This window comes from Oncorhynchus mykiss, chromosome 10 (assembly GCF_057628025.1).
Source record: "Oncorhynchus mykiss isolate SJ-2025 chromosome 10, ASM5762802v1, whole genome shotgun sequence".
In the NCBI taxonomy this organism is placed as follows: Eukaryota; Metazoa; Chordata; class Actinopteri; order Salmoniformes; family Salmonidae; genus Oncorhynchus; species Oncorhynchus mykiss.
In genome coordinates, this window is record NC_143031.1 from 1,925,368 (window position 1) to 1,941,328 (window position 15,961).

General features: G+C 33.7%; 1 protein-coding gene across 1 annotated transcript; it reads left to right on the forward strand.

Annotated features, from left to right (window-relative positions):
* Positions 1 to 2,226: 2,226 nt before the first annotated feature.
* Positions 2,227 to 14,581, forward strand: LOC110533231 (barrier-to-autointegration factor). Its single transcript, XM_090188761.1, has 3 exons — positions 2,227 to 2,662; positions 12,062 to 12,188; positions 14,146 to 14,581. The coding sequence occupies exons 1-3, from the start codon at positions 2,644 to 2,646 to the stop codon at positions 14,291 to 14,293; spliced, it is 294 nt and encodes a 97-aa protein (XP_090044887.1). The 5' UTR covers positions 2,227 to 2,643; the 3' UTR covers positions 14,294 to 14,581.
* Positions 14,582 to 15,961: the final 1,380 nt, after the last annotated feature.

The following is a 15,961-nucleotide window of genomic DNA, read 5'->3' on the forward strand; positions in this document are numbered from 1 at the left end:
ATAAGATCTCTGTTTTTTCATTATCAGCTAAACTTAGAGTGTGTGGTCGACGGTTATATTATCATTGCAATAATAAATCAATGTTGAATGAAGATGATTGTTTGAATAATTGTCCAAGTCTCTCTCAGTACTGAAATTTCCACTACAACGGTCCGTCGCGGTCTGGGACGGTGTGTCACAGCATCATTGGACTGAGCTTGTTGTCATTGCAGGCAATCTCAACGCTGTGCGGTACAGGGAAGACATCCTCCTCCCTCGTGTGGTACCCTTCCTGCAGGCTCATCCTGATATGACCCTCCAGCATGACAATGCCACCAGCCATACTGCTCGTTCTGTGCGTGATGTCCTGGTTGGTGTACACTGCAGTACTTAATGCAGCTGGAGGTTACACCAGATACTGACTGTTAGTTTTTATTTTGACTCCCCCTTTGTTCAGGGACACATTATTCAATTTGTGTTAGTCACATGTCTGTGGAACATGTTCAGTTTATGTCTCAGATGGTGTCTCTCTGTTTCTGTCTGGATGGAGGGAGAGTTCAGTTCAATATAACTTGCTGAGGTGTCTCTCTGTCTTGTTCTTCTGTCTGCAGTCTACTGTTTTCAAAACACGGTAGCAAACAGTAGCGAAACATTTGCCAGAGGAAGCGTCATGCAACAAAAAACCAAGAGTTTCTATTGGACAATTCTGTTCTGAAGGCCCCACTCCCCGCGTTGTTCGTTTTGTTTCCTAGTGAACACACATTGAGCTCCACCTCCTCCTTCCTGAACAGAAACTAAGAGGAATGTTAAGTACTGATTTCCTGAAGATGGGTGGGGGCAAATGTAGAGTGTTTATAACAATCTGCCAGAGTGGTGTGTCAAATCAAATCAAATCAAATTTTATTTGTCACATACACATGGTTAGCAGATGTTAATGTGAGTGTAGCGAAATGCTTGTGCTTCTAGTTCCGACAATGCAGTAATAACCAACAAGCAATCTAACTAACAATTCCAAAACTACTGTCTTGTACACAGTGTAAGGGGATAAAGAATATGTACATAAGGATATATGAATGAGTGATGGTACAGAGCAGCATAGGCAAGATACAGTAGATGGTATCGAGTACAGTATATACATATGAGATGAGTATGTAAACAAAGTGGCATAGTTAAAGTGGCTAGTGATACATGTATTACATAAGGATACAGTCGATGGTATAGAGTACAGTATATACGTATGCATATGAGATTAATAATGTAGGGTAAGTAACATTATATAAGGTGTGTGTGTGTGTGTGTGTGTTCATGTTGGTGTGTGTGTGCATGGTGGTATGTGTGTGTGCATGGTGGTGTGTGTGTGTGTGTGTGTGTGTGTGTTCATGTTGGTGTGTGTGTGCATGGTGGTGTGTGTGTGTGTGTGTGTGTGTGTGTGTGTGTGTGTGTGTGTGTGTGTGTGTGTGTGTGTGTCTGTTGCACATTGAGACTTAAATCTGCTCTTAGTGAGTCTTACGGAGGTCTCATTGACACCCACCTTCCGGCCTCTCCTCGAAAACTTCGTCCTCGTCCTCGGACCCCACGGAGTACTCGGAATGATTGTCTGAAAGATCATCCTGCCACTCTGAGCCACAGATCAGATCAGAGAGAAACAGTACAGTGACTGTAACTCAGAGGGAAGAATTATTACTAACTTCACAGAGAAAGTTGAAGACACCACAAGATAACGATTAAAACCCAACAACTGGGCTAGAACACAAGACTCATTTATCTTCTCTCTCTCTCTCTCTCTCTCTCTCTCTCTCTCTCTCTATATATATATATATATATATATATATATATATACATATATATATATATACATATTTGTTTATTTTTTTATTTATTTAACCTTTATTTAACTAAGCAAGTCAGTTAAGGACAAATTCTAATTTAAGCCTGCCAAACCCGGACAACGCGGCCAATTGTGTGCCTCCCTATGGCACTCTCAATCCCGGCAGGATGTGATACAGACCTCTCTCTCTCTCTCCCTATATGTAACTATGCAAAAAAAGAAATGTCCTCTCACTGTCAACTGCGTATATTTTCAGCAAACTTAAAATGTGTAAATATTTGTATGAACATAACACACACACACTCACACACACACACACACCACCATGAACACACACACACACTCACACACACACACCACCATGAACAAACACACACACACACACACTCACACACACACACCACCATGAACACACACACACACAGACACACACACACACACACACCACTCTGTCAGATTGTTATAAACACTCTACATTTGCCCCCACCCATCTTCAGGAAATCATAACTTAACATTCCTCTTAATTTCTGTTCAGGAAGGAGGAGGTGGAGCTCAATGTGTGTTCACTAGGAAACAAAACGAACAACGCGGGGAGAGGGGCCTTCAGAACAGAATTGTCCAATAGAAACTCTTGGTTTTTGTTGCATGACGCTTCCTTTGGGAAATGTTTCGCTACTGTTTGCTACCGTGTTTTGAAAACAGTAGACTGCAGACAGAAGAACAAGACAGAGAGTTACCTCAGCAAGTTACATTGAACTGAACTCTCCCTCCATCCAGACAGAAACAGAGAGACACCACGTCAAGTTATTTTGAACTCTCCATCCTCCACCTGAACCATGTCTGGAAATAAGAAAGGTATGATCTTTTTCCCTTTTTCTCACTTTCAGTTATTTTAAAAGGAAATCATCTCCCGTTTCTTTCCAGCTATCACTATCACAAGCCGTAGAAAGTTGGTTTCAATTTCAGTTTAATCCACCAGAAGATTCCTAACAAATAATACATGACATATTGTGGTTTAAACTCAAAAATACTAATTGGTAAAAAAAACAGTATTTTTGGAAAGAATGTTTAGAAAAGGTAAAATCATAAATGATGTCATAAATACCACTGGTGGAGTTATGTCACACACACAGCTAACGACAACATATGGAAATGTCTGCTCTACCCAAAATTACTACCAAATAATTGCAGCATTACCGCAAAAATGTAAGAGGCAAGTGGAAGGAGGAAAAAGTAAGGAACTTGTCTGTCGGCTCTGCATTAAAGACAATAATTAGATAAAGATTATTGTGATAAATAAAAAAGTTTACCGGTTTCATTTAAGGACCAATAAATTCACAGCTGTGCCGTATAGATTGCATTATAATATAATAACTAACGGTTATTAATCATTTATAATAACTAACGGTTATTAATCATTTATAATATAATAACTAACGGTTATTAATCATTTATAATAACTAACGGTTATGGAATCATTTATAATAACTAACGGTTATGGAATCATTTATAATAACTAACGGTTATGAATCATTTATAATAACTAATGGTTATGGATTCATTTATAATAACTAACGGTTATGAATCATTTATAATAACTAACGGTTATGGAATCATTTATAATAACTAACGGTTATGAATCATTTATAATAACTAACGGTTATGGAATCATTTATAATAACTAACGGTTATGGAATCATTTATAATAACTAACGGTTATGAATCATTTATAATATAATAAGTAACAGTTATGAATCATTTATAATATAATAACTAACGGTTATGGAATAATTTATAATAATTTATAATAACTATTATTTATAATAACTAACGGTTATAGAATCATTTATAATATAATAACTAACGGTTATGGAATCATTTATAATATAATAACTAACGGTTATTAATCATTTATAATAACTAACGGTTATGGAATCATGTATAATAACTAACGGTTATGAATAATTTATAATAACTAATGGTTATGAATCATTTATAATAACTAACGGTTATGGAATCATGTATAATAACTAACGGTTATGAATCATTTATAATAACTAACGGTTATGGAATCATTTATAATATAATAACTAACGGTTATGAATCATTTATAATAACTAACGGTTATGGAATCATTTATAATAACTAACGGTTATGGAATCATTTATAATAACTAACGGTTATAGAATCATTTATAATATAATAACTAACGGTTATGGAATCATTTATAATATAATAACTAACGGTTATTAATCATTTATAATAACTAACGGTTATGGAATCATGTATAATAACTAACGGTTATGAATAATTTATAATAACTAATGGTTATGAATCATTTATAATAACTAACGGTTATGGAATCATGTATAATAACTAACGGTTATGAATCATTTATAATAACTAACGGTTATGGAATCATTTATAATATAATAACTAACGGTTATGAATCATTTATAATAACTCATGGTTATGAATCATTTATAATAACTAACGGTTATGAATCATTTATAATAACTAACGGTTATGGATTCATTTATAATATAATAACTAACGGTTATGAATCATTTATAATAACTAACGGTTATGGAATCATTTATAATAACTAACGGTTATGGAATCATTTATAATAACTAACGGTTATGGAATCATTTATAATAACTAACGGTTATGGAATCATTTATAATATAATAACTAACGGTTATGGAATCATTTATAATAACTAACGGTTATGGAATCATTTATAATATAATAACTAACGGTTATGAATCATTTATAATAACTAACGGTTATGGAATCATTTATAATATAATAACTAACGGTTATTAATCATTTATAATAACTAACGGTTATGGAATCATTTATAATATAATAACTAACGGTTATTAATCATTTATAATAACTAACGGTTATGGAATCATTTATAATAACTAACGGTTATGGAATCATTTATAATAACTAACGGTTATGGAATCATTTATAATATAATAACTAACGATTATGGAATCATTTATAATATAATAACTAACGGTTATTAATCATTTATAATAACTAACGGTTATGGAATCATTTATAATAACTAACGGTTATGGAATCATTTATAATAACTAACGGTTATGGAATCATTTATAATATAATAACTAACGGTTATGGAATAATTTATAATAACTAACGGTTATGGAATCATTTATAATATAATAACTAACGGTTATGGAATCATTTATAATATAATAACTAACGGTTATGGAATCATTTATAATAACTAACGGTTATGGAATCATTTATAATATAATAACTAACGGTTATGGAATCATTTATAATATAATAACTAACGGTTATTAATCATTTATAATAACTAACGGTTATGGAATCATTTATAATAACTAACGGTTATGGAATCATTTATAATAACTAACGGTTATGGAATCATTTATAATATAATAACTAACGATTATGGAATCATTTATAATATAATAACTAACGGTTATTAATCATTTATAATAACTAACGGTTATGGAATCATTTATAATAACTAACGGTTATGGAATCATTTATAATAACTAACGGTTATGGAATCATTTATAATATAATAACTAACGGTTATGGAATAATTTATAATAACTAACGGTTATGGAATCATTTATAATATAATAACTAACGGTTATGGAATCATTTATAATATAATAACTAACGGTTATGGAATCATTTATAATAACTAACGGTTATGAATCATTTATAATAACTAACGGTTATGGAATCATTTATAATATAATAACTAACGGTTATGGAATCATTTATAATAACTAACGGTTATGGAATCATTTATAATATAATAACTAACGGTTATGAATCATTTATAATATAATAACTAACGGTTATGAATCATTTATAATAACTAATGGTTATGGAATCATTTATAATATAATAACTAACGGTTATGGAATCATTTATAATATAATAACTAACGGTTATGGAATCATTTATAATAACTAACGGTTATGGAATCATTTATAATATAATAACTAACGGTTATGAATCATTTATAATATAATAACTAACGGTTTTTGAACCGTTGATAAAACGAACGGTTATGAATAATTTATAATATAATAACTAACGGTTTTGGAATAATTTATAATAACTAACGGTTATGGAATCATTTATAATAACTAACGGTTATGGAATCATTTATAATATAATAACTAACGGTTATGGAATCATTTATAATAACTAACGGTTATGGAATCATTTATAATAACTAACGGTTATGAATCATTTATAATAACTAACGGTTATGGAATCATTTATAATAACTAACGGTTATGAATCATTTATAATATAATAAGTAACAGTTATGAATCATTTATAATATAATAACTAACGGTTATGGAATAATTTATAATAACTAACGGTTATGGAATCATTTATAATAACTAACGGTTATGGAATCATTTATAATAACTAACGGTTATGAATCATTTATAATAACTAACGGTTATGGAATCATTTATAATAACTAACGGTTATGAATCATTTATAATATAATAACTAACGGTTATGGAATCATTTATAATAACTAACGGTTATGGAATCATTTATAATAACTAACGGTTATGAATCATTTATAATAACTAACGGTTATGGAATCATTTATAATAACTAACGGTTATGGAATCATTTATAATATAATAACTAACGGTTATGGAATCATTTATAATAACTAACGGTTATGGAATCATTTATAATAACTAACGGTTATGGAATCATTTATAATAACTAACGGTTATGAATCATTTATAATAACTAAGGGTTATGGAATCATTTATAATAACTAACGGTTATGAATCATTTATAATAACTAACGGTTATGGAATCATTTATAATAACTAACGGTTATGAATCATTTATAATATAATAACTAACGGTTATGGAATCATTTATAATAACTAACGGTTATGGAATCATTTATAATAACTAACGGTTATGAATCATTTATAATAACTAACGGTTATGAATCATTTATAATATAATAAGTAACAGTTATGAATCATTTATAATATAATAACTAACGGTTATGGAATAATTTATAATAACTAACGGTTATGGAATCATTTATAATAACTAACGGTTATGGAATTATTTATCATATAATAACTAACGGTTATGGATTAATTTATAATAACTAACGGTTTTTGAATAATTTATAATAACTAACGGTTATTGAATCATTTATAATAATTAACGGTTATGGAATCATTTATAATAATGAACTGTTATGGAATCGTTAATAATAAGTAACGGTTTTGGAATCATTTATAATATAATAACGAATGGTTATGAATCATTTATAATAACTAATGGTTATGAATCATTTATAATATAATAACTAATGGTTATGGAATGATTTATAATATAATAACTAACGGTTTTGGACTAATTTATAATAACTAACGGTTATTGAATCATTTATAATAACTAACGGTTATGGAATCATTTATAATATAATAACTAACGGTTATGGGATCATTTATGATATAATAACTAACGGTTCTGAATCATTTATAATATAATAACTAACGGTTTTTGAACCGTTGATAAAACGAACGGTTATTAATAATTTATAGTATAATAACTAACGGGTTTGGAATCATTTATAATATAATAACTAACGGTTATGGAATCATTTATGATAACTAATGGTTATGGAATCATTTTTAATAACTAACGGTTATGGAGTCATTTATAATAACTAACGGATTTGGAATCATTCATAAAATAATAACTAACGGTTATGAATCATTAATAAAATAATAACTAACGTTTATGGAATGATTTATCATATAATAACTAACGGTTATGGATTAATTTATAATAACTAACGGTTTTGGAATAATTTATAATAACTAACGGTTATGGAATCATTTATAATAACTAACGGTTTTGGAATAATTTATAGTAACTAACGGTTATGGAATCATTTATAATAACTAACGGTTATGGAATCATTTATAATAACTAACGGTTATGGAATCATTTATAATAACTAACGGTTATGGAATCATTTATAATAACTAACGGTTATAGAATCATTTATAACAACTAATGGTTATGGAATAATTTATAATATAATAAGTAACAGTTATGAATCATTCATAAGATAATAACTAACGGTTATGAATCATTTATAATAACTAACGGTTATGGAATAATTTATAATATAATAACTAACGGTTATGGAATTGTTTATAATAACTAACGGTTATGAATCATTTATAATATAATAACTAACGGTTATGGAATCATTTATAATAACTAACGGTTATGGAATAATTTATAATATAATAACTAACGGTTATGGAATTGTTTATAATAACTAACGGTTATGGAATCATTTATAATATAATAACTAACGGGTTTGGAATCATTTATAATAACTAACGGTTATGAATCATTTATAATATTATAACTAACGTGTTTGGAATCATTTATAATAACTAACGGTTATGAATCATTTATAATATATTAACTAACGGTTATTAATCATTTATAATATAATAACTAACGGTTATGAATCATTCATAATATAATAACTCACGGTTTTTGAACCGTTTATATAACTAACGGTTATGAATAATTTATAATATAATAACTAACGGGTTTGGAATCATTTATAATAACTAACGGTTATGGAATCATTTATAATAACTAACGGTTATGGAATCATTTATAATAACTAACGGTTATGAATCATTTATAATATAATAACTAATGGTTATGACTCATTTATAATAACTAACGGTTATGGAATCATTTATAATATAATAACTAACGGTTTTGGAATCATTCATAATATAATAACTAACGGTTATGAATCATTTATAATATAATAACTAATGGTTATGGAATAATTTATAATATAATAACTAACGGTTTTGGAATAATTTATAATAACTAACGGTTATGAATCATTTATAACATAATAACGAATGGTTATGAATCATTTATAATAACTAACGGTTATGGAATCATTTATAATAACTAACGGTTTTGGGATCATTTGTAATAACTAACTGTTATGAATCATTTATAATATAATAACTAACGGGTTTGGAATCATTTATAATAACTAACGGTTATGAATCATTTATAATATTATAACTAACGTGTTTGGAATCATTTATAATAACTAACGGTTATGAATCATTTATAATATATTAACTAACGGTTATTAATCATTTATAATATAATAACTAACGGTTATGAATCATTCATAATATAATAACTTACGGTTTTTGAACCGTTTATATAACTAACGGTTATGAATAATTTATAATATAATAACTAACGGGTTTGGAATCATTTATAATAACTAACGGTTATGGAATCATTTATAATAACTAACGGTTATGGAATCATTTATAATAACTAACGGTTATGAATCATTTATAATATAATAACTAATGGTTATGACTCATTTATAATAACTAACGGTTATGGAATCATTTATAATATAATAACTAACGGTTTTGGAATCATTCATAATATAATAACTAACGGTTATGAATCATTTATAATATAATAACTAATGGTTATGGAATAATTTATAATATAATAACTAACGGTTTTGGAATAATTTATAATAACTAACGGTTATGAATCATTTATAACATAATAACGAATGGTTATGAATCATTTATAATAACTAACGGTTATGGAATCATTTATAATATAATAACTAACGGTTTTGGAATCATTTATAATATAATAACTAACGGTTTTGGAATAATTTATAATAACTAATGGTAATGGGGCGGCAGGGTAGCCTAGTGGTTAGAGCGTTGGACTAGTAACCGGAAGGTTGCGAGTTCAAACCCCCGAGCTGACAAGGTACAAATCTGTCGTTCTGCCCCTGAACAGGCAGTTAACCCACTAGGACGGTTATGAATCATTTATAATATAATAACTAATGGTTATGGAATGATTTATAATATAATAACTAACGGTTTTGGAATAATTTATAATAACTAACGGTTATGGAATCATTTATAATAACTAACGGTTATGGAATCATTTATAATAACTAACGGTTATGGAATCATTTATAATAACTAACGGTTATGGAATCATTTAAAAAATAATAAGTAACAGTTATGAATCATTTATAATATAATAACTAACGGTTATGGATTAATTTATAATAACTAACGGTTATGGAATCATTTATAATATAATAACTAACGGTTATGGAATCATTTATAATAACTAATGGTTATGGAATCATTTATAATAACTAACGGTTATGGAATCATTTATAATATAATAACTAACGGTTATGGAATCATTTATAATAACTAACGGTTATGGAATCATTTATAATATAATAACTAACGGTTATGGAATCATTTATAATAACTAACGGTTATGGAATCATTTATAATAACTAACGGTTGTGAATCATTTATAATATAATAACTAACGGTTATGAATAATTTACAATATAATAACCAATGGTTATGAATCATTTATTATATAATAACTAACGGTTAGGAATCATTTATAATAACTAACGGTTAGGTCAGGACAGGTCAGGACAGGACAGGTCAGGACAGGACTGGTCAGGACAGGTCAGGACAGGGCAGGTCAGGATAGGTCAGTTCAGGACAGGACAGGACAGGTCAGGACAGGTCAAGACAGGTCAGGATAGGTCAGGTCAGGTCAGGACATGTCAGGATTGGTCAGGATAGGTCAGGACAGGATAGGTCAGGATAGGTCAGGATAGGAAGCCGGGGGAAATAACAATCTCCCCCAAGGACCAAGGATTGGGTGACTGACTCACAGACATTGTGGAGACAAGTGATTGGTTCTCCATTACTCACGCCATCCCTTCACATGATTTAGAATAGGTAAAGACACATATTCACATATGGAAGCAATGTTGTAGTGCCCCTCCCTCCATGTTGTAGTGCCCCTCCCTCCATGTTGTATTGCCCCTCCCTCCATGTTGTGATGCCCCTCCATGTTGTAGTGCCCCTCCCTCCATGTTGTGATTCCCCTCCCTCCACGTTGTAGTGCCCCTCCCTCCATGTTGTAGTGCCCCTCCCTTCTTGTTGTAGTGCCCCTCCTTCCATGTTGTAATGCCCCTCCCTCCATGTTGTAGTGCCCCTCCCTCCATGTTGTAGTGCCCCTCCCTTCTTGTTGTAATGCCCCTCCCTCTATGTTATAGTGCCCCTCCCTCCATGTTGAAGCGCCCCCTCCCTCCAAGTTGTGATGCCCCTCCCTTCTTGTTGTAGTGCCCCTCCCTTCTTGTTGTAATGCCCCTCCCTCCATCTTGTAGTGCCCCTCCCTCCATGTTGAAGCGCCCCTCCCTCCATGTTGTAGTGTCCCTCCTTCCATGTTGTAGTGCCCCTCCCTCCATGTTGTAGTGCCCCTCCCTCCATGTTGTATTGCCCCTCCCTCCATGTTGTGATGCCCCTCCCTCCATGTTGTAGTGCCCCTCCCTCCATGTTGTGATGCCCCTCCCTCCACGTTGTAGTGCCCCTCCCTCCATGTTGTAGTGCTCCTCCCTTCTTGTTGTAGTGCCCCTCCTTCCATGTTGTAATGCCCCTCCCTCCATGTTGTAGTGCCCCTCCCTCCATGTTGTAGTGCCCCTCCCTTCTTGTTGTAATGCCCCTCCCTCTATGTTATAGTGCCCCTCCCTCCATGTTGAAGCGCCCCCTCCTTCCAAGTTGAAGTGCCCCTCCCTCCATGTTGTAGTGCCCCTCCCTCCATGTTGAAGCGCCCCTCCTTCCATGTTGTAGTGCCCCTCCCTCTATGTTGAAGCGCCCCTCCCTCTATGTTGAAGCGCCCCTCCCTCCATTTTGAAGCGCCCCTCCCTCCATGTTGTGGTGCCTCTCCCTCCATGTTGAAGTGCCCCTCCTTCCATGTTGTAGTGCCCCTCCCTCCATGTTGAACCTCCCCTCCCTCAATGTCCCAACCTGTTGTAGTTCTTCTTCCTCCCAGATCTGTTTGTGTTGCATTTTCAATTCAAGGAGTATAACTCTGTTGTGATTAGGATAGTTCCTAATCTCGGTTAACCTCAAATTGAAGTATTTACGTCATGTGTCCATGAGAGATTAGGGTAGTTCCTGTTTCCTGGTTCCTGATTCCCCTCCCAGAGAAATGTTATGTGAGGTTCTACCTAAACTGACCCACTGATAATACACAGTCATAAATACACACATCTCATCGTCATATTGTTCCTCCATGTCCCTACAGGATGCTCCACCACCTCTCAGAAGCACCGTAACTTTGTCTCTGAGCCGATGGGAAACCGGTCTGTGAGGGACGTACCCGGGATCGGACCTGTACAGGGCCGCAGGCTAGAGGAGCAGGGCATTAACAGGCAAGTGCACTACATAGGAATACGGTGTAATTACCAGGTAGGTGCACTACATAGGAATACGGTGTAATTACCAGGTAGGTGCACTACATAGGAATACGGTGTAATTACCAGGTAGGTACACTACATAGGAATACGGTGTAATTACCAGGTAGGTGCACTACATAGGAATACGGTGTAATTACCAGGTAGGTTCACTACATAGGAATACGGTGTAATTACCAGGTAGGTGCACTACATAGGAATACGGTGTAATTACCAGGTAGGTTCACTACATAGGAATACGGTGTAATTACCAGGTAGGTGCACTACATAGGAATACGGTGTAATTACCAGGTAGGTGCACTACATAGGAATACGGTGTAATTACCAGGTAGGTGCACTACATAGGAATACGGTGTAATTACCAGGTAGGTGCACTACATAGGAATACGGTGTAATTACCAGGTAGGTGCACTACATAGGAATACGGTGTAATTACCAGGTAGGTGCACTACATAGGAATACGGTGTAATTACCAGGTAGGTGCACTACATAGGAATACGGTGTAATTACCAGGTAGGTTCACTACATAGGAATACGGTGTAATTACCAGGTAGGTGCACTACATAGGAATACGGTGTAATTACCAGGTAGGTTCACTACATAGGAATACGGTGTAATTACCAGGTAGGTGCACTACATAGGAATACGGTGTAATTACCAGGTAGGTGCACTACATAGGAATACGGTGTAATTACCAGGTAGGTGCACTACATAGGAATACGGTGTAATTACCAGGTAGGTGCACTACATAGGAATACGGTGTAATTACCAGGTAGGTTCACTACATAGGAATACGGTGTAATTACCAGGTAGGTGCACTACATAGGAATACGGTGTAATTACCAGGTAGGTGCACTACATAGGAATACAGTGTAATTACCAGGTAGGTGCACTACATAGGAATACGGTGTAATTACCAGGTAGGTTCACTACATAGGAATACGGTGTAATTACCAGGTAGGTGCACTACATAGGAATACGGTGTAATTACCAGGTAGGTGCACTACATAGGAATACGGTGTAATTACCAGGTAGGTGCACTACATAGGAATACGGTGTAATTACCAGGTAGGTGCACTACATAGGAATACGGTGTAATTACCAGGTAGGTGCACTACATAGGAATACGGTGTAATTACCAGGTAGGTGCACTACATAGGAATACGGTGTAATTACCAGGTAGGTGCACTACATAGGAATACGGTGTAATTACCAGGTAGGTTCACTACATAGGAATACGGTGTAATTACCAGGTAGGTGCACTACATAGGAATACGGTGTAATTACCAGGTAGGTGCACTACATAGGAATACGGTGTAATTACCAGGTAGGTGCACTACATAGGAATACGGTGTAATTACCAGGTAGGTGCACTACATAGGAATACGGTGTAATTACCAGGTAGGTGCACTACATAGGAATACGGTGTAATTACCAGGTAGGTGCACTACATAGGAATACGGTGTAATTACCAGGTAGGTGCACTACATAGGAATACGGTGTAATTACCAGGTAGGTGCACTACATAGGAATACGGTGTAATTACCAGGTAGGTGCACTACATAGGAATACGGTGTAATTACCAGGTAGGTGCACTACATAGGAATACGGTGTAATTACCAGGTAGGTGCACTACATAGGAATACGGTGTAATTACCAGGTAGGTGCACTACATAGGAATACGGTGTAATTACCAGGTAGGTGCACTACATGTGTATAAAGCCAAGTTATTGTTACTCATTGTGTATTTATTAATACTTTACAATTCAACTGTTCTATTATTTATCTATGTTCTATCTCTCTGTATTGTTTAGAACTATTTCCCTGTTAGTTATGCATAGTTTCAGAATATGTAGAACATTCTGGGAACTTTACCAGAACTGAACAGTAAATGACCCAGTTTTGTCTGTCACAGAGCTGACCAGATGTTGGGCCAGTACCTGGTGAGTGGTCGGGACCAGGGCCGGTTCCAGGGCTATCTGAAAAATACCACCGGGGCCAACGCCAAGCAACAAAGTGACGCCTACAATGGAATGAGAGACTGGACCGACAACAATATGTAGAGGAGAGCATTCACTCACTATCTCTGCTCCTTTCTGCTTTTCTTCTCCCTAACTAAGACTCTTCAGACCTGCCTAGGTCAACTTTCATCTAAAGCACATCAGCTGATGGACGTAATGTATTGATAAGTAATATTGAGTAATAATAAAGTTGATAGTTGTTTATAAGACACTGTACTTCCTTCTGTTCTTCTTGTCATGTTCTTCAACTGAGACCCTGGACCCTGTCCCCAGGTTAAAGTGATTGTTTTGGATGCATTCTGTTTTGGAATAAATCTGGAATTCACTTTTTGTTGTTGTTCTGCTGTATTCTTAATGGCTGTAATTGTCTTAAGAGTCAACATATTGTTACTCCCTGTGGAGTTCCAGGGAATTATCTTATTAACTTCAATCTTCAAGGTCCAATGAAGATGTTTTATTTTTTCTTATGTCAATATCAAATCATTTCTGGGTAACAATTAAGTACTTTACTGTGATTGTTTTCAACTCTCTGAGAGAGAGGCCTAAATGGAGGAGCAAAATGGGAGGGAACCTGAAAACTAGCTGCTATTGGCAGAGAGGAGAGAGGAGGGCAAACTCTCACTATTGGTGATGTCACCAGGCAAGCATGCCGACATTTCAGGCAGTATTTTCAGACAGCTCTTAGACTAAAAGAGCATTAGCATAATGTTCACAATGTCACAGTATTATTCCAACCTCACAGTGTAGAAATATACCTGCAATTGCCAGAATAAAGGAAACGCCAGCAAAGAGTCTTAATAATAATAATTATAACTTTATTCGTTTAGCACTTTTCAATACAATTAACAAAGTACTTCACATCATAAAATAATGAAATTAAATATAGCCACGAGCTACACAGGGTTCAGAGGATGACAGAATGAACACAAGATCAGCTGGGTAGCTAAACAAACAATCTATCATGATGGGTAACTAAACAACACACTCTCATTATGGGTAACTAAACAACACTCTATCATGATGGGTAACTAAACAACACTCTATCATGATGGGTAACTAAACAACACTCTATCATGATGGGTAACTAAACAACACACTATCATGATGGGTAACTAAACAACACTCTATCATTATGGGTAACTAAACAACACTCTATCATGATGGGTAACTAAACAACACTCTATCATGATGGGTAACTAAACAACACACTATTATTATGGGTAACTAAACAACACTCTATCATGATGGGTAACTAAACAACACTCTATCATGATGGGTAACTAAACAACACTCTATCATGATGGGTAACTAAACAACACTCTATCATGATGGGTAACTAAACAACACTCTATCATGATGGGTAACTAAACAACACTCTATCATTATGGGTAACTAAACAACACTCTATCATGATGGGTAACTAAACAACACTCTATCATGATGGGTAACTAAACAACACTCTATCATGATGGGTAACTAAACAACACTCTATCATGATGGGTAACTAAACAACACACTATCATGATGGGTAACTAAACAACACTCTATCATGATGGGTAACTAAACAACACTGTCAGGATGGGTAACTAAACAACACTATCATGATGGGTAACTAAACAACACACTATCATGATGGGTAACTAAACAACACTCTATCATGATAGGTAACTAAACAACACTCTATCATGATGGGTAACTAAACAACACTCT